This window comes from Micropterus salmoides, unplaced genomic scaffold, assembly GCF_014851395.1.
Source record: "Micropterus salmoides isolate LMB-PRFRI ecotype aquatic unplaced genomic scaffold, ASM1485139v1 Ms_hic_scaffold_8, whole genome shotgun sequence".
Taxonomy (NCBI): Eukaryota; Metazoa; Chordata; class Actinopteri; order Centrarchiformes; family Centrarchidae; genus Micropterus; species Micropterus salmoides.
Genome location: NW_024044570.1, coordinates 6,991,686 through 7,016,729, shown reverse-complemented (window position 1 = coordinate 7,016,729; position 25,044 = coordinate 6,991,686). Strand labels below are relative to the sequence as shown.

At 38.9% G+C, this 25,044-nt stretch overlaps 1 protein-coding gene across 1 annotated transcript in view; it reads right to left on the bottom strand.

Annotated features, from left to right (window-relative positions):
* Positions 1-9,193: 9,193 nt before the first annotated feature.
* si:dkey-106n21.1 (solute carrier family 23 member 2) overlaps positions 9,194-25,044 on the bottom strand; it is a 44,781-nt gene continuing 28,930 nt past the window's right edge. Inside the window, exons 7-12 of the mRNA XM_038707067.1 lie at positions 24,594-24,750; positions 19,692-19,945; positions 15,665-15,829; positions 14,325-14,433; positions 9,907-10,002; positions 9,194-9,811 (exon numbers count right to left, since the gene is read on the bottom strand). Coding sequence (XP_038562995.1) covers positions 9,627-9,811; positions 9,907-10,002; positions 14,325-14,433; positions 15,665-15,829; positions 19,692-19,945; positions 24,594-24,750 — 966 coding nt within the window. The 3' untranslated portion in view covers positions 9,194-9,626. The remainder of the gene's footprint in view (positions 9,812-9,906; positions 10,003-14,324; positions 14,434-15,664; positions 15,830-19,691; positions 19,946-24,593; positions 24,751-25,044) is intronic.

The window sequence follows — 25,044 nt, the reverse complement described above, 5'->3', positions numbered from 1 at the left end:
CGTTGACAACTGTGTGGATTCAGACATGGTGATGGGGGTGGGTGGAGCTGGACTCTTCCTGAAGTCCACAACCATCTCCATTGTCTTTAGAGCACTGACTTCCAGTTTGTTCTGTCTGCACCAGGTCCCCAGATGCACACACTGTCATCAGAGATGAGCCCAATGAAGGTGGTGTCACCCGCAAACTTCAGAAGTTTGACAGACTGGTAACTGGAGGTGCAGTTGTTTGTGTACAGGGAAAAGAGCAGAGGGGAAAGAACAAAGCCTTGAGGGGAACCAGTACTGATGGTCTGGGTGTCAGAGACATGTTTTCCCAGCTTCACATGCTGCCTCCTGTCAGACAGGAAGTCTGTGATCCACCTGAAGGTGGAGTAGGGCACAGTCAGGTGGGAGAACTTGTCCTGCTGCAGAGCCGGGATGATGGTGTTGAAGGTGGAGCTGAAATCCACAGGATCCTGGCATAGGTTCCTGAGGAGTCCAGGTTGTTACGGCCCTTAAGCCGTATGTGTGTCTGCCCAGGAGCACAGCCGCTTGTCTGTCTTCTGCAGGTCCTGCCCTTCCCCCTCTGCATGTTACAGCCAGGAGGCTAGTGTGCACACCTGTTCCCAGTTTGCAATCAGCAGGAGCACAGGAGCTGGTATAAGGGGCAGAGAGCAGGCAGACTGAGTGTGGAGAGCGGACCTATAGACAGACAGCTTACCAGAGCTGGGTGACACTGCAGTGGTGTGGATCAAGTCTGAACCTCGTGTTGGGGTTTACTCCCTCAGTGGAGGGAGGGTGGTATTTATTATTGTATTAATTTCTCCTTTGTGGCATTTGTCTTCCTGTGAGCTACCTTTTAGTTTGCTGGCGTGTTGTCTCAACTGTATCCTGAACTGGGCGCTTCCGCTCTGTTTGGGAAGTTGTTTTTTTGTTATACCTTTTTCAGAGTACCTTGGTTACTTAATACTGTTAAAAAAAAAAAAAGCCAAACTATACTCATAAAGCTGTCTCCTTGCTTCCTTCAACCTGGAATGAGTTTATTATTGTCACTAACCTCCTCCTCCCCTGGACTTTCTACTGAAGGTTTGTAACACAGGTGCTGGTGTCTGAAGTGAAGGGCCATGTTTCCTGGATTTGAGGTGGGACAACCAAGGCACTATGACTTTCCTGAAGCAGGCTGGCACATGCCATGCCATGTCTTAACGATCAGCATGCCTGTCATGGAAAGGCTATTGTGAAATGTTTCGGTAATTGGCTTGTAAGGTTGCGCTTCAATTTAGTTCCCAGGATCAGTCATGTTTGTTTTCACACTCAGCTGCGGGTTGGTAGTAGCATCACTCATTAAAAAATTGCACATACCGCAACAACTTTCAAAACATGTTCTTCAGAATCGATCAGTCGCTCCTCTTTTCTGTTCTCCTTACATATTGGCACCAGCTCAGTTTCTCATGCACTGTTTATCTCAAGGAGTCTGTGTAACCATGGTATACAGTGCTGTCAGCTTTTATAATGGGGATTGTTACTAAATATGACAGATTTAAACTTTTGAAATACACTGCGGTATTTTTAATAGAGGTAAAGCAACAATAGTTAACAAAGCACCACACAGGGGAAGCCAGGAAGGTGGGGAATAAAATATTCACTGTACTGGGCATTTCAACCATTGCAAAAACTCCCAAATTATGTTAATCTAAAACTAAATGGCCTCAATGTTTTCAAGGAAATCTAACCTTGTGGGTATTTTTTTGTTTTTTTTTAAAATCAACCTAACAAAATTATTTTATTTTGATTGTCTTAAACACTGTCCACTTGACGAAAGTACAATATTCATCTCCTATTTCTCTCTGTGGTTTGGTCTCCACAAGAAAAAAAAAAATATGTAGGTCTTTAGCTTCTAACTGCTACAGTGTACAGGTGTGTTCATCACCACTTGCATATTTAAAACAGCTGCCTGGAAAATAAGCTTTGTGAAAGCAGTCAGACTAAATCATACAGTAAATGTGAAGTAAATAAATAAAGCCAGAAAATTTAAAAAAACTCGCTGGGAAGATCAGCCACCATAAGTTTTCACTGCGAGGAACCATTTTCACTACAGTCATTTAACTCATTGTTAATATCAAAAATTTTATTTAAGGTGCTTTTTACCAGCAGTATTTCCTTTACACACTAGCAATAAAATATTTCTTATAAATCTCAACTTAATCATTAATGTAATCAAATAAATATAAAACCAAAGCTATTTACCACTGCCAGGGCATTACCTTTTTTTCTAGCGTGGCTTAGCGAAGGGTAATTGTAATTGTAATCCAAACTGCATTACATTTTCTCCATATAAATCTAATTTGTAGGAGACAGGGTTTGTTACACAGTGCTGTAAAACCATAACATACTGTATATTGTACAAAGTGTATAGAGATTTTTTGAACAGCAGACTAACATTTCAGCAACAGATTTATTTTGAAATAAGTGCACATATCATACACATACATGAATTAAACATAATTCATATTACTCTTTTTATATGTTTATACAGTATTGGAAAGTATAGTTAGTATAAAATATGATGTGTAGAAAACATTTTTCCAATTCCAATAGAAATTTAGAATAGTACTATGTTTACTGACTAGAAATTAACCGTGAGTGTACTTTTGCTTTGTTGGGATTGAAACCAGCCAGATCTTAAAGTATTTCAGTGAATTAGTGGGGCAAAGTGCATGAGAGGTGCAAGGCAATAAGTAAACACATTACCAATGTAAATCAGGAAGTAACACAATTACCTGATTTTCTTGCAACCCCAAATAGCTCACCAAATTCTAAACAATTCCATCCAGCACCCTGTGTCTGTTATGAAAGTCAACAAGCTATAACAAAATAAAGAAGTCTCATAACTTTAGGTGAAAAAAGAGTAGGGAGTATTCCTAAAATTAAGATTAGTTTTGTCATAGTTAATATAATAATAATATTTATAACACTGAATGAAACAACTGAAGCTGATTTTCTCAATTAGTAATGATAAGATTCTATGTGTGGAGTTGGCGTGTTTAGTTTAGTAGAGACCTTTTACTTCTCCATCCAGAAATCCAAAACCTTCACCTCAGAGGTGGCACACATCCAAGAAGTCACGTTTCCAGTGCATGATTAAACCCAAGGCAGATAATGCCGTGACAGACTTTCTCTAATACCTAATGTTCAGAACACTGTGGCTCTTCACTTAATGGACACACATCTGTCAATACTACAAATCCTGATCAAGATTTAGTATTCCTAGATTTGTGCCAACCAAGTTGCGAGGCTAAACAACCATCTTATATTTCAGAAACTGCAAATGGCTTGTTCCATTACTGGGTAATGGTCTCTGTGATAAACTTGGCACTTGTCCCAGCCACATGGCTGTCACATATGGTACTTACTGTGTGTGACCCCATTTATACCTGCTAAGTCACAGAAGTGGTTGGTATCTAGAGGTGAAAGTCGAAAAATTAGCATATCGTGCAAAAGTTCATTTATTTCAGTAATTCAACTTAAAAGGTGAAACTAATATATTATATAGACTCATTACGTGCAAAGTGAGATATTTCAAGCCTTTAATTAATATAATTTATAATGATTATGGCTTACAGCTTTCAAAATCTCAGGAAACTAGAATATTGTGAAAAGGTTCAGTATTGTAGGCTCAAAGTGTCACACTCTAATCAGCTAATTAATCCAAAACACCTGTAAAGGGTTCCTGAGCCTTTAATTGGTCTCTCAGTCTGGTTCAGTGGAATTCACAATCATGGGGAAGACTGCTGATCTGACAGTTGTGCAGAAAACCATCATTGACACCCTCCACAAGGAGGGAAAGCCTCAAAAGGTAATTGCAAAAGAAGTTGGATGTTCTCAAAGTGCTGTATCAAGGCACATTAATAGAAAGTTAAGTGGAAGGGAAAAGTGTGGAAGAAAAAGGTGCACAACCAGCAGGGATGACCGTAGCCTGGAGTGGATTGTCAGGAAAAGGCCATTCAAATGTGTGGGGGAGCTTCACAAGGAGTGGACTGAGGCAGGAGTTACTGCATCAAGAGCCACCACACCCTGCACATGGGCTTCAAATGTCGTATTCCTCTTGTCAAGCCGCTCCTGAACAACAAACAACGTCAGAAGCGTCTTACCTGGGCTAAAGAAAAAAAAGAACTGGTCTGTTTCTCAGTGGTCCAAAGTCCTCTTTTCTGATGAGAGCAAATTTTGCATCTCATTTGGAAAGGTCCCAGAGTCTGGAGGAAGAATGGAGAGGCACACAATCCTAGATGCTTGAAGTCCAGTGTGAAGTTTCCACAGTCTGTGTTGGTTTGGGGAGCCATGTCATCTGCTGGTGTTGGTCCACTGTGCTTTATTAAGTCCAGAGTCAGCGCAGCCGTCTACAGGACATTTTAGAGCACTTTATGCTTCCTTCAGCAGATGAGCTTTATGGAGATGCTGACTTCATTTTCCAGCAGGACTTGGCACCTGCCCATACTGCCAAAAGTACCAAAACCTGGTTCAATGACCATGGGATTACTGTGCTTGATTGGCCAGCAAACTCGCCCGACCTGAACCCATTGACAAGAGAAAGATGAAAGACATGAGACCAAACAATGCAGAAGAGCTGAAGGCTGCCATTGAAACATCCTGGTCTTCCATAACACCTCAGCAGTGCCGCAGGCACTTCATAAGCTGTACGCAATAATCATCAATTATATCAAATAAAGGCTTGAAATCTCACTTTGCATCAAACTGATCCTAAGCCTAAATTATTTGAGAATATTTATTGTTTTGCACATAGCACAGATATTAAGTAAATACCACATGGGATTGAACCTATGACCTTTGTTGCAATATGATGTGCCTGATCAGGAGACTTAAGACTGCAGAGACCTTTTAATCACCCAAAATGTCTACATGAGAAAAGGCACTTGAGAAGCTAATCTGTACTGTCGGATATACTAGACCCAAATCCCAAGAAAGGAAGAGATTTTCAAGATTTTTATTATCAGTGAGAAATGAAGAGCAAGACAAAAAATCTAATCAGTCAAACTTCAAAGTTTGTTTTTAAACAAAAGAATTTGGACATGCCAAAACACATGGATGTACTCATGCATCAATGCAACTCAGATAAATATATATATATAGACACCTGTTTATTACTTGTAAGGGTCTCCATTGGCAAGACATCACATTAAGCTTTACGACTAGAAGCCTAATCTTAGCTTTTCTGTGAACCCAATTAACCTTCTCCTCAGCCACTATGTGAACTGTAAAACAGGATAAGATGCTGTGCGGCAAGTAGACAAAGCGTGTTACGTCACATTGCATTAGTGTAGGTGCACCCAAACATTCATATAGTTAACACATTTTCTTACTCAACAGACAAACAAAGTTCTCATTTATACCTTTAAAGCCTGTTTTCAATTGGAAAATGATTTGCAATGATTGTTGTTAGCTTATAACATGCATTACAAGTCCCCACCCCCATTTATACCCATCCACAGTAACTAATGTCATGATGAACCCTTAGATAATATAAAGGTTGTCTGACCTCAGAAAGCTGCAGTGCAATATTTTGTTCCTTCAGCAGTGTTGGGGTCTTGCCTAATGTAGTCTCTAATGTTTTCAATAATAATTCTCTTCACCACAATTGGGGTAAATTCTAGAGTGTTTAAACCTTTTGTTTTGTTAAATTTTAAATGGCAATCAGAACAATGTCATTTGAACTAGGGTGGTACCAAGTAACCACACAGAGCTGCCTGAATATCCAGTTGGTCCTCCTCCAAAATAACTAGGCTGAAGCTTGTTGGGATGAGTGTGCAATTGTGCCTGCTATAGAAAACAGTGAGGGCATTTAGGTGTCAGGATGCTGACATCTGATCAATATCAGCTCCTTGTGCTTAAAGAGCTGAACACAGAAGAATGAGAGAGCAAAGTACAGTCTGGAGTGGTGGTAATATTTATGGTCTTGGTAATGTCATTGTGATTTACAAACTGGTTTGACTTTATCTCTCAGATGGATGGCAAAACAAATATTCTGTTTACACACTCCCTCCATTCACTTTTATTCTTCATCACTTAAACAGTATCATAGCAGCATATATATTTGTTTAACATAGTGTAATTATCAGTGTTGGGAGTAACACGTTACAAAACGCAATTATAGTAATATATGGCTTTTTGCTGTAAAGTAGTAATACAATGCATTACTAAAATAAAATTGGTAATTTTATACCGCTTACAATCTCAGTGATGACAACGCATTTTAACCCAAACTTAAGTGGTGTTTTGTTTTTTGTTTTTTTAATAATTCACCACCACAGAGAAAAATTAGGCACCAGAAAAACAAATCCATGAGTAAACAAGCAACATTATTTCCTGTTGCGGGAATCCGATTGTAAGCAGGATGCAAACTACGGGGGGAGCTCGGCTCCTCTTAACAAGAGGGTAGCTCCCCTGATGGAACATGCCTAAATCGACATCTATAGGCTAAGTGTTTATGCTTTAATGAATTACTTTCCTGATCACAGAGACCGCTAACCGAGTGTCGGGAGATTCGAATGATCAATGACATTATGCTGCTGTACCTTGTGCATAAATGCGCACACTGTCTTTCTTAACATCCTATTTCACCCCCCTCCTCCCCCGCTGTTAATCAGAAGGTTAATTTTTTTGACAAAGACCCACCCGACCCACATCACTTGAACCCGCCTATGCAACACATCTTACAGAATAATGCGCCCACGTCACAGTTTTCGTGGGTGAGTGAAGAGGAGGTGAGAGCCCAAACGCAAGACACTGGAGCAGAGATTCAGTTCAGGGTTTTAATACCAACAAAAAGCAGGATCTCAGGCCTACATGCAGTAGAGGCGTCCAAAATCCAACAGACTTAACAGCTGAGGAACAGGCAGAACACTCCAAACACAAGACACGACTGAGTGTGAACACTACAATGACCAGACGCAGACTAAAGAGAAACACCAAACATATATACACCAGGGACTAAGGAGCAGGGCGGGAGCAACACAGGTGACAGGGATCAGGGCTAACAAGGCAGGCAGAGAGACAGCAGGGAAAACAGAGAGACACTTACAGATGCAAAACACAAGACCATACATTAACTGGAACTCAAAAGTATTTAGTGGACAAGCAAGTAGAGGAATTACTGGGGAACAGACACAAGATCACAAACAGATCACAAATAAACTACCACCAACAAGGAACACAGACAGAACTCAGAGCAGACATGGGTAAAACAACACCCTACACAAAAGTACACAGACCAGGAGTAACACTAAGACAACACCAAAACCCAGAGAAACCAAAATCAAAACACAGAGTGCAACTAGACATGGCTGACAGGCAGAATGTGACAGCCCATTAAATAGCAGTGAAAGAAACTCAAAAGTAATGCAAAAATAGTGTAAAGCATTACAATTCAGAGACAGTAATATTGTAATATAACCAATAACTCTCAAATAACAGTAACCGGTAATCTATAATGTATTACATTTTGGAAGTAACCTGCCCAGCACTGGTAATTATGGTCCTAAAATGGTAATGACACAATTATCATAATTTGTCTGTGCATCTTTGTGAGAGTCAGATGAATTATTTCACTGGGTGTGTTGGGTGCTAAGTAGGCGGAAGTACTCGCCTATAAAAGAGAGGTTCAGGCAGGGATCAAGTTGTTGAGAGAAATCAAATACACTCATTACACCACAGGCTATACAAGTACTTCCATCTACGAAACTGCTTTGCACACAGTCACATCACATTAAGTTATTCTATACAATGTTAAATCAAGATAACCTGAAATATTAAAGCCATCAATCAATACTTTAAGAATAACATATCAAATCGCTCACTGTTTAGCTGTTTGGCTCATTTCATAACTTTCATAGCCTAGTTTTCCGCCACAGCAGGCAACTGTTTTCAGTGAAAAACCTGTAATACCCCACTATACACAACTTGCTCAGCACCGAACAGTAAACACAGTTAGCTACTAGCTGGTGAACATTCTGGAGCATTTATCTGCTAAAGAGACAGATATTTCCCTCAGGAGTACATAAACCAAGTAATTCATTTTTTTCTTTAAATTTGCAAGGGAAATCGTTTCCTCAATTTCACAGCTAAAGAGCTCTTTAAAATGTTCATTTTAATATTAAACCTGTGCCTTGGTTTCTCTGCTTTCATGACTTGCTAGTTTTTATTCCCAAATAAAGAGTGAAGTTACAGACACAGAATCGTGAGAATGTATTATAAACAAGTGGTGATAAAAACAACCCAAATCTAATTTAATTTCAAAATTGATTGAACGGAATCCAGAAAGAATACTTTATTGTCACAGTTCAAGACCAATTCAACATTGTAGTAAAATTACATACATTCTAAATTGTAACAACCATATTTAAAAACTGCTATACAGTGACAAAACACCAACTGAAATGTATTAAACTGTAACCTTCATAACATTAATAAACTGTAACAGCTCTTTTAAAGACATCACATAATATGTTTTTTAATGAATAAGCATTATATTAATTATCTGTTTCTGTAAGTAATTTTTCTTGATGAGGTAGTAAAGTATGGGTTACAACACATTTTAACATCTGACCAGTGGCTTAAGAGCAGCCTCATGACACATTAAAGCTGGGGTAGGAAATGTTGGAAACGTGCATCCGTTTATTGAGCATAAATCATTTTATTTTTATAAGAAAGTTACTTGGCTGTTGTCCAAAGAAAGATGAGTGGTATGTTGAAATGGGTAGTGCAAAGATTTGTTGCATGCAGAAAGTGCTTTGCACACCAAAGATATGTTTTTCTAAATTGACTAAATGTTTCATGTTCAAAATCTCTCTTTCACAAATTAAAGGAGTGTGTAATTAATGTCTTTGAAAGCTCTTCATGAGGAATGATGATTCTTCCGAAGTGTATCATGCTGCTCTTTGCTTGTTCAGACTACAAATGTTTTAACCAAGAAATTAGGTTTTATTTTGTTGACTGTAACTGTAAGGATACACAGCAGTTTAACTTTGTTATAAATTCAATAAAACATTTTTATTTAATGTATACAAGGGCAGAGTTATTTTAACTTAAAGTACTAAAGATGATATGAGTTTTAGATTTTATATTTAACAGAATCTCATTCACTGTGAATTATTATATTTATATATATTATATTTAATTATTATACATAATATATTTATGTTTTTAATTCCGTCAGAGCCACGCTGGAAGCTTAAATTCATAGCTGGTTGACCCTAGGCAACATACAAGTGGTATGTATACCCATTAAAGGCAAACAACAACCAGTTATATTTGTTTTAAAGAAGTTTTACTGTTTAGATTTTGTTTTATCCAATCAACAAACATGCATGTTTTTGGACTGTGGGAGGAAACTGGAGCAGAACGACATCTCATTGACTCAGTGGTTAACACTATCACCTCACAGTAATGTTTTCTATCAACAAAAATAATGTAAAAGCAATTAAAGAACATAATGTTCTGTCCACTTTTGTGCTAACATTGTTTTAGTGACAAAATAAGCTAACTTTTTATGCACTTTCCTTCTTTTACTGTCTTTTTTTCAATGCTCACCAAATACTGTTTACCTATTTAAGGTTAGCCTCAGCATCTGTGCATTACTTGGATGTCCCCTGTTGGTTGGTCTTGTAAGACGGGAGGAAGGGCACGTACTGGAAACATCTAAACCGCTTCAAAACACTGTTGCAGAAAGGGATATCATAGCATGACTGGTCACACATGTTTTTGCCGTCCCCTCGCACCTTGTCTTGCCAGCTCTTGATGCCTCGCTCTTGGTCAGTGCCTGGACAAGAAAAGACTTAGGTTAGCTGATTATGATGTTATGTCTTGTTTGATAATAAGTCTTTGATAATTGAAAAAATAAGTATTTTGTCATACCTGGAATGGTGTTGTCCAGGATAAACCCAAAGAATCCTCCGATGAACATGTGTGTGGTGAAAAGCACTACAATCACTTGGTCTAGCTCTTTTATCCCTTTAAACAGAGAAGAACATATTTCATCATCCTACCAGTACGGGAAGACACCCCACAAATGCAGCCCCTTGAATTTTTTAATTTCATTTTCACTTCATATCGGCCACTTACTCTAGAAAATCTTTAGATTTCACTGTGATCTCATAGCTTTCATTGGAGCTTCAATTCTGTAAGCATCACAAACTAAATTCTACCCCCTGTATTGGGGTGGAAATCTCAGAGATCGATGTCCATGACTGGATACCACTAGGGTTATGTCGTTGGTAACTTGGGCAAATTGTCATTAATGACAATTTAACCGCTGGCAACTAAAGTGAGTACATCCCTAAGTAAAAATGTCCAAATTGGGCCCAAAGTGTCAATATTTTGTATGGCCACCATTATTTTCCAGCACTGCCCACAACCCCCTTGGGCATGGAGTTCACCAGAGGTTCACAGGTTGCCACTGGAGTTCTATTCCATGACGACATCACGGAGCTGGTGGATTTTAGAGACCTTGCGCTCCTACACTTTCTGTTTGAGGATGCCCCACAGATATTTAACAGGGTTTAGGTCTGGAGACATGCTTGGCCAGTCCATCACCTTTACCCTCAGCTAATTTAGACAGTGGTAGTCTTGGAGGAGTGTTTGTGGTCATTATCATGTTGGAATACTTCTCCGCGGTCCAGTCTCTGAAGGGAGGGGATCATGTTCTGCTACAGTATGTCACAATACATGTTGGCATTCATGGTTCCCTCAATGAACTGTAGCTCCCCAGGGCCAGCAGCACTCATGCAGCCCCACCCCTTCAACCTCTGCAGCAATGCTGGCAGCACTCATACGTCTATTTCCCAAAGACAACCTCTGGATATGACACTGAGCAACGTGCACTCAACTTCTTTGGTTGACTATGGCGAGGCCTGTTCTGAGTGGAACCTGTCCAGTTGAACTGCTGTATGGTCTTGGCCACCGTGCTGCAGCAAGTTTCTTGGCAATTCTTATACCCTAGGCCATCTTTATATAGAGCAACAATTCTTTTTTCAGATCCTCAGAGAGTTCTTTGCCATGAGGTGCCGTGTTGATCTACCAGTGATCAGTATGAGGGAGTGTGAGAGCAATAAAAACAAATTTAACACATCTGCTCCCCATTCACACAGAGTCACAAGAAAATGGCTAATTGGGCCCAATTTGGACATTTTCACTTAGGGTTGTACTTACTTTTGTTGCCAGCGGTTCAGACATTAACGGCTGTGTGATGTGTTATTTTGAGGGGACAGCAAATTTATCTGTTAAAGAAGTTGTAAGCTCACTAATTCACATTGTATCAAAGTGTAATTTCTTGAGTGCTGTCACATGAAAAGATATAATCAAATATTTACAAAAATGTGAGGGTGTACTAACTTTTGTGAGATCCTGTAAAAGCTGCAACATCCTCTTTGTCACTTCATCTGCCTTTGTTTAGCTTAATTAAGTATTACAACAATTTTTAGCTCCCGTTTAGGCCACATGGCAGGCCTGGCAGAGTTAAGGAATTGGGATATTGGAGAACATGAATCCAGCAGGACTTCAGTCTTAGTGGCTGAGGGGCAGCCTTTCTAATCACTTTACAGAAGAGTTCTGTAAAGTCTGCAGGTCTACAATCATCCAGATATTTGGACTTACAAAGGTTGCTTGGTGGCTGAGGGGCAGCCTTTGTAATCACTAGACCACTGTGGCACTTTCCTGAGTCAGAGTTGGCCTTTCATGTGACATGTGTAACCATCAGCACATGGGTGAAAACAGGGCGCCATTGAATATGTGGATGCCTGCATGCCTTGCTTTCATAATGCCCCTCAGGCAATAAACTGCCTAATGAATGTGTATCGAATTGAATCAAGAACTGCAAACAGTGCTGACGTAGTTTGACTCACACACACTCTTGTTCGAAGAACCCATCCCAACACACACACGCGGGCCCACAAACACATTTCCTGCTGAAAGAGGCAGCGGTCAAAAGTTTAAGGCATCCATGGAGTTGATTTTAAGTCTCACAGCTGTACATCTAAAGACGTCTGGATGAGTGGCAGTTTATTTATAAGGGCGCTGACAGCTGAGTGTTGAGGCAGGCGAAAAACAGGGGCAAGAGTGCTTTATCTGAGCTGGGCAGATTACTGCCAGTAACATGGAAGTTTGCCAAGAGGATTGGGAGGTAAGCAGCCTAGACCTGAGAAAACCAGACAAACCCTCATGCCCAGTGTTGAACTGTGGATTAGCACTTTCCTGGGAGACAGTCGCATCACATGACTCATGGGATCAAGGTCTTATGTCTGCAGGGAAGAGCTGTTTAATCTTGAGGATTGCTCTTTTGATGATGCTCCATAGGAGGTGGCACAAAGACACACCGCCGATCAATGTGTCATCAAAATTAGGGAATCATCAGCTGATAGCCTGTGATTGATCTTTGATTGGTTCTAAGATCTCTGATTGATCAATTTGTATTTGTAAAAGCTCCACATGGTTTAATTTAATCTGTTGGGTTAATGTTTCATGGCTGGATTAGCGTAATTGGGTTCTACCTGTTGCGTGTATGTTTGTTTGTGTATAAATTCATGTGTGCTTTATGCATATGTAACGTAAAGTGGATAATTTCCTGTCTTTCAAAACGATATTTAACATATTTATCTATATTTGTCCCGATTTTTTTCTCCCCAGTTTGGTTTTTCCAGTTTCTCATTGGTTTCCTCTACCTACCAGACCAACCAGTAGTGAATAAAGTGACAAAGACACAATCCCCTGGCTTTTCAACCGCAACCTCTGCCATCTGTGTATACTGGAAAACATAACCAACCACTAAACCCTCATTAAACCCGGACTGAACCCAGATGGTGATGTGTGATGTTTTAAGACCTGTCAATTACAAATAGAGTTCACAAATAATCATTATAACCTTTTATAACTAACGTGAAATAACAGATTGGTTTACCACATTACAGCTCTTCAGGCAGTAGCAGGGCAGTTGTCAAAAACAAAAGGCATTTTCACATAGTCTGTTTCAAATGTCTTTTTTTAGCAATATCAACATTTGCCAAATTTACTGATAAAAGAATTTCTAAAAAGCAATCATTAATATCTGTAATCAGTGATATGTCAGAGCAGGCAGAACACAAAATTAAACCTAGTCTAAAAAAATTATATTATTCGTCAAAAAATGTGATCTTGTGTATTTCCATGGTGTTGCTTTTCAAGAATCAACTTCCCTTTTTGACAGTCACCATCAATCTGCACATCTCTGGAACTGTAGTTTCCCCATTTCATGTATAATCAAGACAAGCCTGTTTGAATAACCCTTAAAGTCATACTCTCGTAGGGATAAAACAAAACTACAGTATTAGATTAAAATAAACATAACAAAATCTGTGATAACAAGCAAAGAGTCATGTGTGAATGTGTAAAGAACCAAGATCAAGAGGGCAACCAAGTAAGAGTTGGGTTAGACCAAGTAAGATACAAACTAACTTACATTTTGATACTTAAATTTCCTATTTGGGGTTTAAAAAACTATTCAGAGTTCAGGATCAGGTAAGAAAATGAAAAATCTCTCCTTGCCAATTGCAACTCTAGGCCAAACACTAAAGGTAACCAAGTGTTTGCCATCTGGGACTGTGGGATTTGGGAACACCTTGGCTTTAGGAGCTTAGGCTGGCAGAACCATCTTTTTAAGGATAATCTGTAAGTGGAGCAGTGGGAGCACAACGCCTCCCACAAACTGTCAAAGGACTATGTCACTCTTCTGATAAAGATTAACAAACTGGATGTGTCAATGTCTCACATGATTTATTGATTCTGTCTTTGCTTTTTCAAGAACAAACAGTCAAGATACATAGCATACCATGCATACCAATACAAAACCCGCGTCAGTGGGGTGTGTGGGCCTACATAAAAAACCATAGGGACGGGTGTTTTGACATGTGTCATTTGCTATAGGTGTGAATTACCCTTGTTCATTAGCCTTCTGACTGGCTCTGCTGAAAAAAATATTAACAACAAACCTAGGTAAAATAGGTATGTGTCAATCAAAATATAGAAAAATACAACATCACCCCATCTTACCCAATCATATTACAAAGGTTTTTAAAAAGTTATCTCTTTCTACACATAATAATTGGTGTTCTGGCGGGATCTGGGGGGTTGCCTGATGACGTAGCTAATTAGATTTCACCTGCCCCCCTTGTCCTCAGTCATTTAGTTATTCTTTCTATTTGACTGTCAAGACGGTTGTTCCAGTTTTAAGGGACTGAGTAAGTGAGGACACATGTACTTTATGCGTGTGTGAGTGTGTGTGTGCATGAGTAAGTGTGTGTCACCTGTGTCAATGATGCCGGGATTGGAGTGAAACCAGGTAGGTAAAACAAGACCGCTGAAGGTAGAGAAGCCGAGGATGAGGAGGTTACGGGATGAGTTAAGGTCCACATACTGGGGAGAGAGAAAAGGAGAGTGAGAGAGAGAGAGAGAGATTTTGCTTTGTTGTTCTGCTTCAGCTGGCTTCCATCTATGTTTTGGAACTACACTAAAATTTGATTAGAAAATACTTGGAACCTCAAAAAGACCTGATTTCTATTTTGGCAGTCAACACAGGCCAGACTGAGGGCAACCCTGTCTATAAATGTGCTCTGACTGATTTATTAAATTGTAAAGAAGCAACATTTTTCCAGCCCCATTACACCAGCTGAATGTGATTCTGTGGGGAGGTTTGACACATTAGTTGATCAATAAAGAGCAAATGACTTATGGCAAGCCGTTTTAACATTTATTCTTTAAAAATGTTACAACGGTTCGCCATAAATAACGTGCCCCACTTCTGAGTTAGCTTCTGTTCTATTAGCTGTCAGTTCTCATGTATTTTCCCAATGAGGATTTCTTTCACTAGTCTTTCTGAAAGCCTGGAATGTGATACTGGAGATTTCTGTCCATATTTTAAGCTACATCCGAGCACTTCGACTTCGGCAAACAATTATTTTGTATATATTATATACTGTAACTCCCAAGAGGTTTGACAACAATGACAAAGACTCAAGGGAGTTGTTGTTGTTGTAGTTGTAGTTATTCAGTGCCTACAAAATAATCATTGGAATTTAGACACAAAACCCTGGTATCATGTTTCATCTTTTTACAAAGACTGATGAAAATCCTTATGGGGAAAATACACTGTCTGGGTGGGTGTATGGCTGTCCACAATATTGATTCAGTGATTACAATGTTGCAAGTACATAGGAAGTACAGTATTTCTGTATTTTGAGTTAAATTTTCCGGCAAAAACTCCCTCAAACTCAATGTTGCTTGAAATCTAAAGAACTCCGCACTGAAGTATATTTTGTTTTCTTATTTGTAATATACATATTTAGCGATTCATTTTTCAGTTTTTCTGATTTTAATTTGTTAAATGTCATGTTTTTATAGCACTTCAAGCTACACAAACACAGTTGAATTAATTAGATGCTTGTATTTCTAGTCACAGGGTCAGTACCAGAGCAGCACCACTGGAGTCAGTTAGTCTCGGTATCTAGTTCAAGGACCCTCTAGCAGGGTGGATGCTTTGTGACTCTGGGTCTTAGGACGTCCACAAAAAGGAGGTCATCTCATTATTTATTTATACATCAGGTGCTTTGGTGTCCAAATATATGTCACAATATTTAACTTTGTTTACCTGGAGGTTGGATATCCCCACCGCTGCGATCATTCCAAACATAACGAGGAACATGCCTCCAATCACAGGGTCTGGTATGGTGATAAAAACTGCTCCAAATTTCCCAAAGATCCCCAAGACGATCATCAGAATGCCGGCCGTCTGGAGGACCAGTCTGCTCCCAACCTGGCGTGACATTAGCACAGACACTCATTATACAGTGTATACAAAATGGTTTAATCTATCAGTCTCGCCATGCCAGACATATTTTTACCAGGAAGCTGAGTGGGCAAAACCTCAGACAGGTTAACAAGAAGCCTATTCATCTCATTTGCAATGTTTCTGAGTTGGATGTAGACACGAAACAACCAAGTATGTGGCCTCAGAAAAAGAATTCTCAGGTCAAGACTGCAGTTGGCAGAACCCATAAAACATTCAGCGGTAGCACAGGCTTTGATCTGCAGTGTGAGCTGTACTGCTCAAAGACAGGCTATTATTTAAGACAGGCTTGAGTAAATCAAACTGACACACCGTGGTCCAGTGCAATATACTTTTTACATACCATTCTTCATGACACAGTTATGTTGTGTGTGGCATGAAGGAACTACAAATGTTAATCCTTCTGCAGCCTTGTGCTGTACAATAACAAATAAACAACCTTGTACCTTGAAAATGCCAATGAATACATTCAAAACATGAATGTCATCTGTGTTTGTCAAAGGAATACAGAAAGGTTCTGGATGTGTGATGATAATTGCTCCACATGATGTTGGTTGTGCTATTAACATGTAGTTTTACTATTCAATTTAAACAGAATGTGAATATGATATTTTTGAGAATAGCCACTAATTTTGCAATATACATCTCCAGTATTCAGTATAATCTTTACCTTTGTATGTTCCCAAAACAATGTGGTTTTAATTCTCCATTCTAAGGATTTACTAAACAAAGCAAATGTGTGCTTGATGTTGTTCTAATATCTCCGTTTCTTCATGGTGGAATTCATGAGAATAAGGTTTAGTGCTTTGCAAAAGTAGTTCAACAGTTATGAGGACCCACAGTACACAAATTGAATCTAATTTATTAGCTTCCACATCGGTAGCTCACTAAATAGAACAGTGACTCCTCCAGTTACAATATGACCATTTAAATTGCCAGTCTGGTCAGCAACTCAGACAGTGAGACTCACAAACAACTGCAGAGTACAACCAATAAATCATCCAAAATGATAGGTTTCCCCCACCATTAGTTGTATCACAAGACCATAATTAAATCCAAATATATCTTACGATGCTCACTATCCCTTCACATTTACACAATTGTAAATACTGTTTATTGGGTGACATGTTATATTGATGTGTGTCTATGTGTATGTATGGTGCTGACCACCAAGCCCAGTCATATTGGTATTATTATATTGGAACATAAATGCCTGAATGATGCCCACAGTAGATGGATTATATAAGGATTTTACATTATCAGCATAAACTCAGTGTCATGACAGGAGAAGTGCCCCTTAGCTGACTAAGCCAGACAGACATTAATTCCCCATGAATCAACATTATTTTTGCATTCTACAAGTAATTTAGTCTGCCCTCCTTTGGCACATAGCTGTGTTCATCACATGTGCAGAAGTAATACATTACACAGTATCTCACATGAGTGAGCTCTTGCAGCGTGAGTGTGGGTAAAGTCTGAAATTAACATGACAAACACAGTTACCCTCAAACATGCCAAAAATTGTGAATGATTAATATTTACTTAATGCTACTTAGAATACAGTGAATCCAATTTTACCTACTATCTAAACATTTTTATTAAAATCTAAACTTGCACATATTTTGCATTTATTTATCACTTATCACTTGATTTGCAAAATGCAAAGCAACTGATAATAGAAGATCAGATAACATTCAGGGTAAGATGTGACCCTTGTGTGCCTCTCAGATCCTTGAAGGGTTGAGCACACAAAAGTGCATGTCAGTTTTCATTCTAATGTAACTAAAGCATCACAGTGCTCTGGTACAGCTAAAATATCTATATAAATATAAAATATAATATAAATATTAAAAAAAATCCAAATGCGCACTGATTTTTAACCCAAATGTTCTAAAAATGAAATTTTATGTATGTTTATTAACATAAAAGGACATAATATGTTTGCAATTACATGTTAAGAAGGACAATGTCAGACATTTAAAATAAAAAACAATTATAACAAACAATTTAAATTTATTTTATATCTTCCTTCGCAACCTTGTGTTTCTTTCGTCCCAATCGGTTGGGACAGAAGAAACAATGCTCAACGTCCATTCTAACTCAAATAATACCGAAGTTATTCCACATTTGTACAAAAACAGCAGCAGCAGGCAGCTATTTTAAACAAACAATATGGACTGTTGAACTGATGAACCCACTGTTCCCAACCTGCTATATGGCAGAAAACGTTAATGACTAGCTGGTGAACAAAGTGTATCTAGTAGCTGAAGAGCTAGTGTTGTAGTACTTGAGACCTTTAAAAAGTGCTCTTGAGACCAGTATTGTCACTCTCTCAAACATAGAGGACTTTTTTCAAGACCAGTCAAGCCCCAACTGTGGTGATATCACTAGCTTTATTTGTTAAGGTTCTTACTGTTATTGGATGTAAAAACTTTTTTAGCAAATGTTAGCTATACATATTAAGTTAACTACCTCATATACACTCACCTAAAGGATTATTAGGAACACCATACTAATACTGTGTTTGACCCCCTTTCGCCTTCAGAACTGCCTTAATTCCACATGACATTGATTCAACAAGGTGCTGAAAGCATTCTTTAGAAATGTTGGCCCATATTGATAGGATAGCATCTTGCAGTTGATGGAGATTTGTGGGATGCACATCCAGGGCACGAAGCTCCCGTTCCACCACATCCCAAAGATGCTCTGTTGGGTTGAGATCTGGTGACTGTGGGGGCCATTTTAGTACAGTGAACTCATTGTCATGTTCAAGAAACCAATTTGAAATGATTCGAGCTTTGTGACATGGTGCATTATCCTGCTGAAGTAGCCATCAGAGGATGGGTACATGGTGGCCATAAAGGGATGGACATGGTCAGAAACAATGCTCAGGTAGGCCGTGGCATTTAAACGATGCCCAATTGGCACTAAGGGGCCTAAAGTGTGCCAAGAAAACATCCCCCACACCATTACACCACCACCACCAGCCTGCACAGTGGTAACAAGGCATGATGGATCCATGTTCTCATTCTGTTTACGCCAAATTCTGACTCTACCATCTGAATGTCTCAACAGAAATCGAGACTCATCAGACCAGGCAACATTTTCCCAGTGTTCAACTGTCCAATTTTGGTGAGCTCTTGCAAATTGTAGCCTCTTTTTCCTATTTGTAGTGGAGATGAGTGGTACCCGGTGGGGTCTTCTGCTGTTGTAGCCCATCCGCCTCAAGGTCGTGCGTGTTGCGGCTTCACAAATGCTTTGCTGCATACCTCGGTTGTAACGAGTGGTTATTTCAGTCAAAGTTGCTCTTCTATCAGCTTGAATCAGTCGGCCCATTCTCCTCTGACCTTTAGCGTCAACAAGGCATTTTCGCCCACAGGACTGCCGCATACTGGATGTTTTTCCCTTTTCACACCATTCTTTGTAAACCCTAGAAATGGTTGTGCGTGAAAATCCCAGTAACTGAGCAGATAGTGAAATACTCAGACCGGCCCGTCTGGCACCAACAACCATGCCACGCTCAAAATTGCTTAAATCACCTTTCTTTCCCATTCTGACATTCAGTTTGGAGTTCAGGAGACTGTCTTGACCAGGACCACACCCCTAAATGCATGCTATAAAGAGTCATATCTTTCTTAAAAGTTGGTGGAGACAAAAACAGAGTTATTTAAAGGCTAATGTACCTAGATGTGTAAATATGCTCAATTGTTTGCTAAAATAAGTAAAATAACTTAAAAAGGTGATGTCAGGACTGTTGGTTTGCCAGCCTTTTGCAGAGTTCTTATGCTCTCAAGTGACCAAAAAGATCTGGAGTCTCTTGTACATGTACCTTGGTAATGCCAAGTGCAGCAATGTTCTGACTGTAGGAGGTGGTGCCATTTCCAGTTCCCCACAGTGCAGCCAGGATGCAGCCGATGCCCTCCACTGCAATACCTCGGTTTATGGCATGAGTCGGTGGAGGAGGGGCGCCAGACAAGCGAGCACAAGCGTAGTAGTCACCAATTGATTCCATGGTAGATGCCAAGACACCTGCCATCATACCCAACACTGACGACACACTCACTGTGGGCATACCCCATTGTCCTATGGGTACAGAGTAAGCATACTTTAGTTTCCATATAAATAGCTTCAGACACACAACTTAACGCTTAAAGACTCTGATTTCTGCCAATTTTCTGGATTCCTCACACAAATAATTCAACACGTGAATGTGAGCTGAAACCTATCTACAAGCCTGTGCTCTTTTTCTGGTGCAACAACAGACAGTGATGAGAAAAAGTATCTGATTAAAATTGTGATTATTGTTGAAGTTTAGTTCTTGACAAGATGAACTCACATATGACCTTCCTCCTCTAATCAGAAAACGTGTTGTTTTACAACACGTTTTCTGATTAGAAAACCTTTCAGATTAGAGAAGATAGAAGATTTTAATCTACACAGAATATAGTTATACCTCTTGGGCTTGTTGAGGGGTCCAAACAACATTGGGTGTTCATGGCAATAAATTGAAATTGAATCAGCATAAGGATTTATTAACCAAAATGGTCAAGGTTTTTTTTAAGTAGCACAAGCTCAGATTTCAATCTTTAGTGATACTTCTGGCTCGAACAAAGCCGTTGAGGGATCATGCACTTGTTGCTGCATGAGTGATTGCTGCTAGCTTTCTTGGTAAATATGGTAAAATTTGTCAACTTTCATGCAACAAAATGCAACAATGTTTTTAGATGCATTTGATTTAAAATTTAAAATTGTTATATACATTCGTTCAAGATATGTGAGATGATTACATTTTAATGAGCATCACTAAATGATACATAACGGCGGATAACATTCAACAAGGTTCTGTGTCTGGACTTGATACAGGGACGTTGCGCATACATACATACCAAACACCCGTGCTCTCTTTATACCTTAGTTTTTGGTTTCTCTGGTGGAGTGTAGTCCTGTAACGGTGAATGGCAATACAAAAATCTTTTTTCCTCAGCAATTATGGAATCTTCTTTTTTTCTTTTTTTGCGATATGCAAACCTTTCCACCTCAGCGAAGTGTAAAATTTTAGTAGTAGTAGTTAAATTGATTTCCACTCAGGATTTTCTACGTACAAACTGAAATGCACATAACGAAGGTGTTATGAGCCAGCGGTGTCTCCAACTCATCCCTTGTGTTTACCTCTGTTTTCCACCATTCTCCTTGTTTCCTGTCTGTTACCCTGGGCCTTTCTCATTTCCCAAATTTCTGTCATCTGGTGGAAATTTGGGAAATGAGAAAGGTGCTGCCTCTCTGTGTTTGTGTGTTGTCTGGGCGTGGCTACACTCCCTGGCCCCTGCTGACAAGCTCCAGCTACGCACCTGAGCCCCGTTCCACTAATCAGTTCCTGCTGTATATCAACCGCGGTCCTTCAGCTCATTCTTCGCCAGTTCGTCAGTTAACCTGAGTAGTATTACGCTACGGCCAGTTATTTCCTGTTGAAGATTGTCCTTGTATCGCTCTCTCTGACTCCGAACTAACCTTGCCATCTCTGTGTCTACATTTACATTTACATTTACTCATTTGGCAGACGCTCTTATCCAAAGCGATTTACATTTGAGGAACAGCATACAATCATTAACAGAGCATAAAATACAGCACGAGATCTACAACTGACAATACATAATAAAAGCAGCAGTAAATACTAGTAAGCTCTAATGGCACATATCGCATCAATGGGGTAAATACCTAGGGAAAGAAGTTACAGTTAACAAAAAGTGCAATCAATACAAGATAGTTGTAGGGGATAGAAGAGCACAGGAAGTGCATGTTATATGTTAGGAGTTAGAAGTGTTATAAGAGGAAGTGTTCTCAGAAGAGATGAGTTTTCAAGAGCTTCTTGAAGTTAGAGAGGGACGCCCCTGCTCTGATGGCGTGTGATAGCACGTTCCACCATCGTGGTGCCTCACCTGGCCTATAGAAAAAAAACTCTCCATCTCTTATTGTATCTAAAAGTAGTACCTATCTAAAAGTAGCATATTTGCATGATTTTAGCAATTTCCGATTATATCTACATGGTTTAATGTACTTATTGAAAGTCACTTTGGATAGAGCATCAGCCAAATAAGTGAATGTAATCAGTTGGGCTACTGTCTCCCAGAAAAACATGATGAAAAAAGTGTCCAGGCCATACGGTATATGCAGCTTAGTGACATTTATAAAATCTGGGGCACTTCTAAAGCAGGCTAATTTCATACCCATCTGCTACAGCTTCTTTCATCAATCTTCTTCAGGCATTTACCTCCAACCTCCTGGCATGTGTTGTATTCATCCCCAGTCACTTTGCTGTGAATATTGTGCACACTGCTGTGGTCCTATGTTATATGTCTGCTTATAAATCTGGGAGTGGTGATGGCGCAATGGTTAACACACATGCCTTTGGTCTGAGTGACCTGAGTTCAGTTCCCACTGTGACACATCCACCAGTGTGTCCCTGAGCAAGACACCAACCCCTAGATGATCTGACATATATAGCAATTGTAATTGTGCAATTGTAAGCTGCTTTGGATAAACACGTCTGCTAAATGAATAAATGTAATATCTATGTTTGTGATGTGTTGAAGGATGTGAATTGTGCAATAATGGCATAATGATGTTTTTCTTCAGTGTTATCTTTTATGCATGTCACTACAGGAACAGTTTCCCCTAAATGTATAGTTATTCTAATCCAACTTTCAGTACATTTGAAAACAGGCTTCAACAGGTGTGTGTCAAATTGTGCTTTAAGGCAGGCATTGACAGGTGAAGGTGTAAAAAAAGAAATAACTTTCATAATGACAGCTAAATTTGCAGAAAAGTTATTAGCTTTTTTCTCTAATTTGTTTGATAACTGTGATGGAGATGCATCAGCTTTGCCTAATATCAGATAACAGCACATTTCATTTGCTCTTTAAGACATCTTAAATAAGCTTATTTAACAGCCATGATCATTGTCAAATCAGCTGAAGATTTCCGTCATCAACATAAAAAAAATGTGTCAGGCATGAAAGAAGGGCTTTGGGTATATATTAGCAGAACAGAGTAAAACCAGCATATTTTTATTTTGTTTTTTGTTGTAAATATTCTTCATTCATAACCATTTATACACAGTGAATAAAATAAAGTCCTGCCGGTAACATTGCATTTTTCACTGTGTTAATAGGGAACATTTTAAGGCTGCTATCGTTAAAAAATGTTTTGTTTATTTGTTTCATTGGCACAGTGCTTATATCATTAGAGATTGTTTTCTGACTTTGTGACTATGGTGAATGGTCATGTGCAAATAATCAAAAAGTCATGAAACTTACATCAAACTGACCCTGCAAATGATTTTTAGATTTTCCACAAATATATAGATTGTTTTAGACATACATATGCATACAATATTTGACTAAACTTTGACTTTGAATATATGACAGATTATTTGAGATATTTCTATATCATTATTGAAAGATGAAAACCTTGAACTACTAAAATGATGATTATAATTGGTTTTGGAAATCAGTTCAAAGGTTGTAAAATTTTCTTACAGCAGCAAAACTTAGGAACACATGCTCCACACCGTTTAACTTTCAGTTATTGCCAACTGACAGTCAATCAGGAGGCTCCTTCAGGTGCAATTATGAAAATCGATCATTTTATAGATCTATCACGTCATTGCATTTTATATACTAAGCTCATATCTTAGTAGAGACATACTAAGAGACATACTTTTAGCAATTAAAGCAAAGGTTGATACTTTTCATATGCAGCAACATTTTAGCGGATCATTAAAGAACAGTTGTGCAACCCTCATCAAAGCTACAGAATTTCCCCTGTTTGCATTTGGTTTGGGTATTTGTCAAAAATGAAAAAAGGAGAGGCTGGCAGACAAGTTGAATAAATTGTAGTTTTTTCAGCAGTAAGGATATTTTTGACAATTTTTACAGCAATACTTGACAGATTGTTATTTAAGTATTTCAACTTCTGCAGGCAGCACTGATGTACCCATACTTGCATCTTGTTAACAAATGCATATACTGCATATTTTTTAAACATAATTTTTAATCAATACTATATGCAATATATTTTTGCATATACCGTAAAACTTTGATTAATAGCCCAGGCTTTTATTTGCTAAAATCACTGAAATGACCCTGGCTTTATTTCGGACAGGTGTCCATATGGGACAGGTCTTTAATTCCTCTTGCACAAAACTGAAATAGGCTACTATGAAACAGTTTATTTATTTCAAACTGAATATTACTCAATAATATCAAATCCACGTCATTCATTTGATCTAATTCTGACTGATGGCTTATGCGCTTTTATTTTGAAGGCAGCAACGTAACAACAACAGGGGTGCAGGACTTTTTATATACAGTCTATGGTGCAGGATGGGAAATGTGTGGGAGAAGTTAGGAGACGATGTACTTCACATGACAGGATTCACAACTTGGATTCATTTTTATGAAAAGCTGTTTTGAGTCTTTTGATCGGTGGACCCATACAGACTAAAGGAATATAAATAATCAAGGAACAGGGTTGGAGGCTATTTGGGAATAGGCTATTGATTGAAGTTTTATGGTATAATGTGTATATATACAAAAATATGTATGCGTGTTGCAACTACTAAAATCATGCTTTGTGAAATATATTTGTCAGGTTGAAATGTGACCAAGTTGGACCAATTTGGTATCAAGGATCAAATATATATATGTTTAAAGTATGATATTTGTGTAATTACCTGGGTAAGGCACATGGAACCAAGGGGAGTTTGTCACAGCATCTAGACTGATGTCAGTTCTGGCTGAGAAGCCGTACTCATCAGATTTTGAAGGAAGGACATCAAAGATGGTCAGTAAGAAGCAGACCAGCCAGGCACCACACATCCCGAACAAAGCCTAGAATATGTTATCAGACAGAGAGTGGCGCAGTACATTTAAACTGAAGTACAACCAATATAAAACATTAAAGCAACTCCTTAAAGGTACATTGTGTTAGAATTGAGAGTATTCCCCACCTAAAGAATAGGGGTTTGCCCCCTATTATCAGGTCATAACTGCTGCTAACTGCTTTTAAATGGTGTTAGCTACTTATCACAGTCATGCAATCATGCAGCTAACTTAGTGCAGCCCTATTATCTGAATGAGTCTTGAAAGGGCACCAAAACTGGAACTGGGATGATGAATGAATAG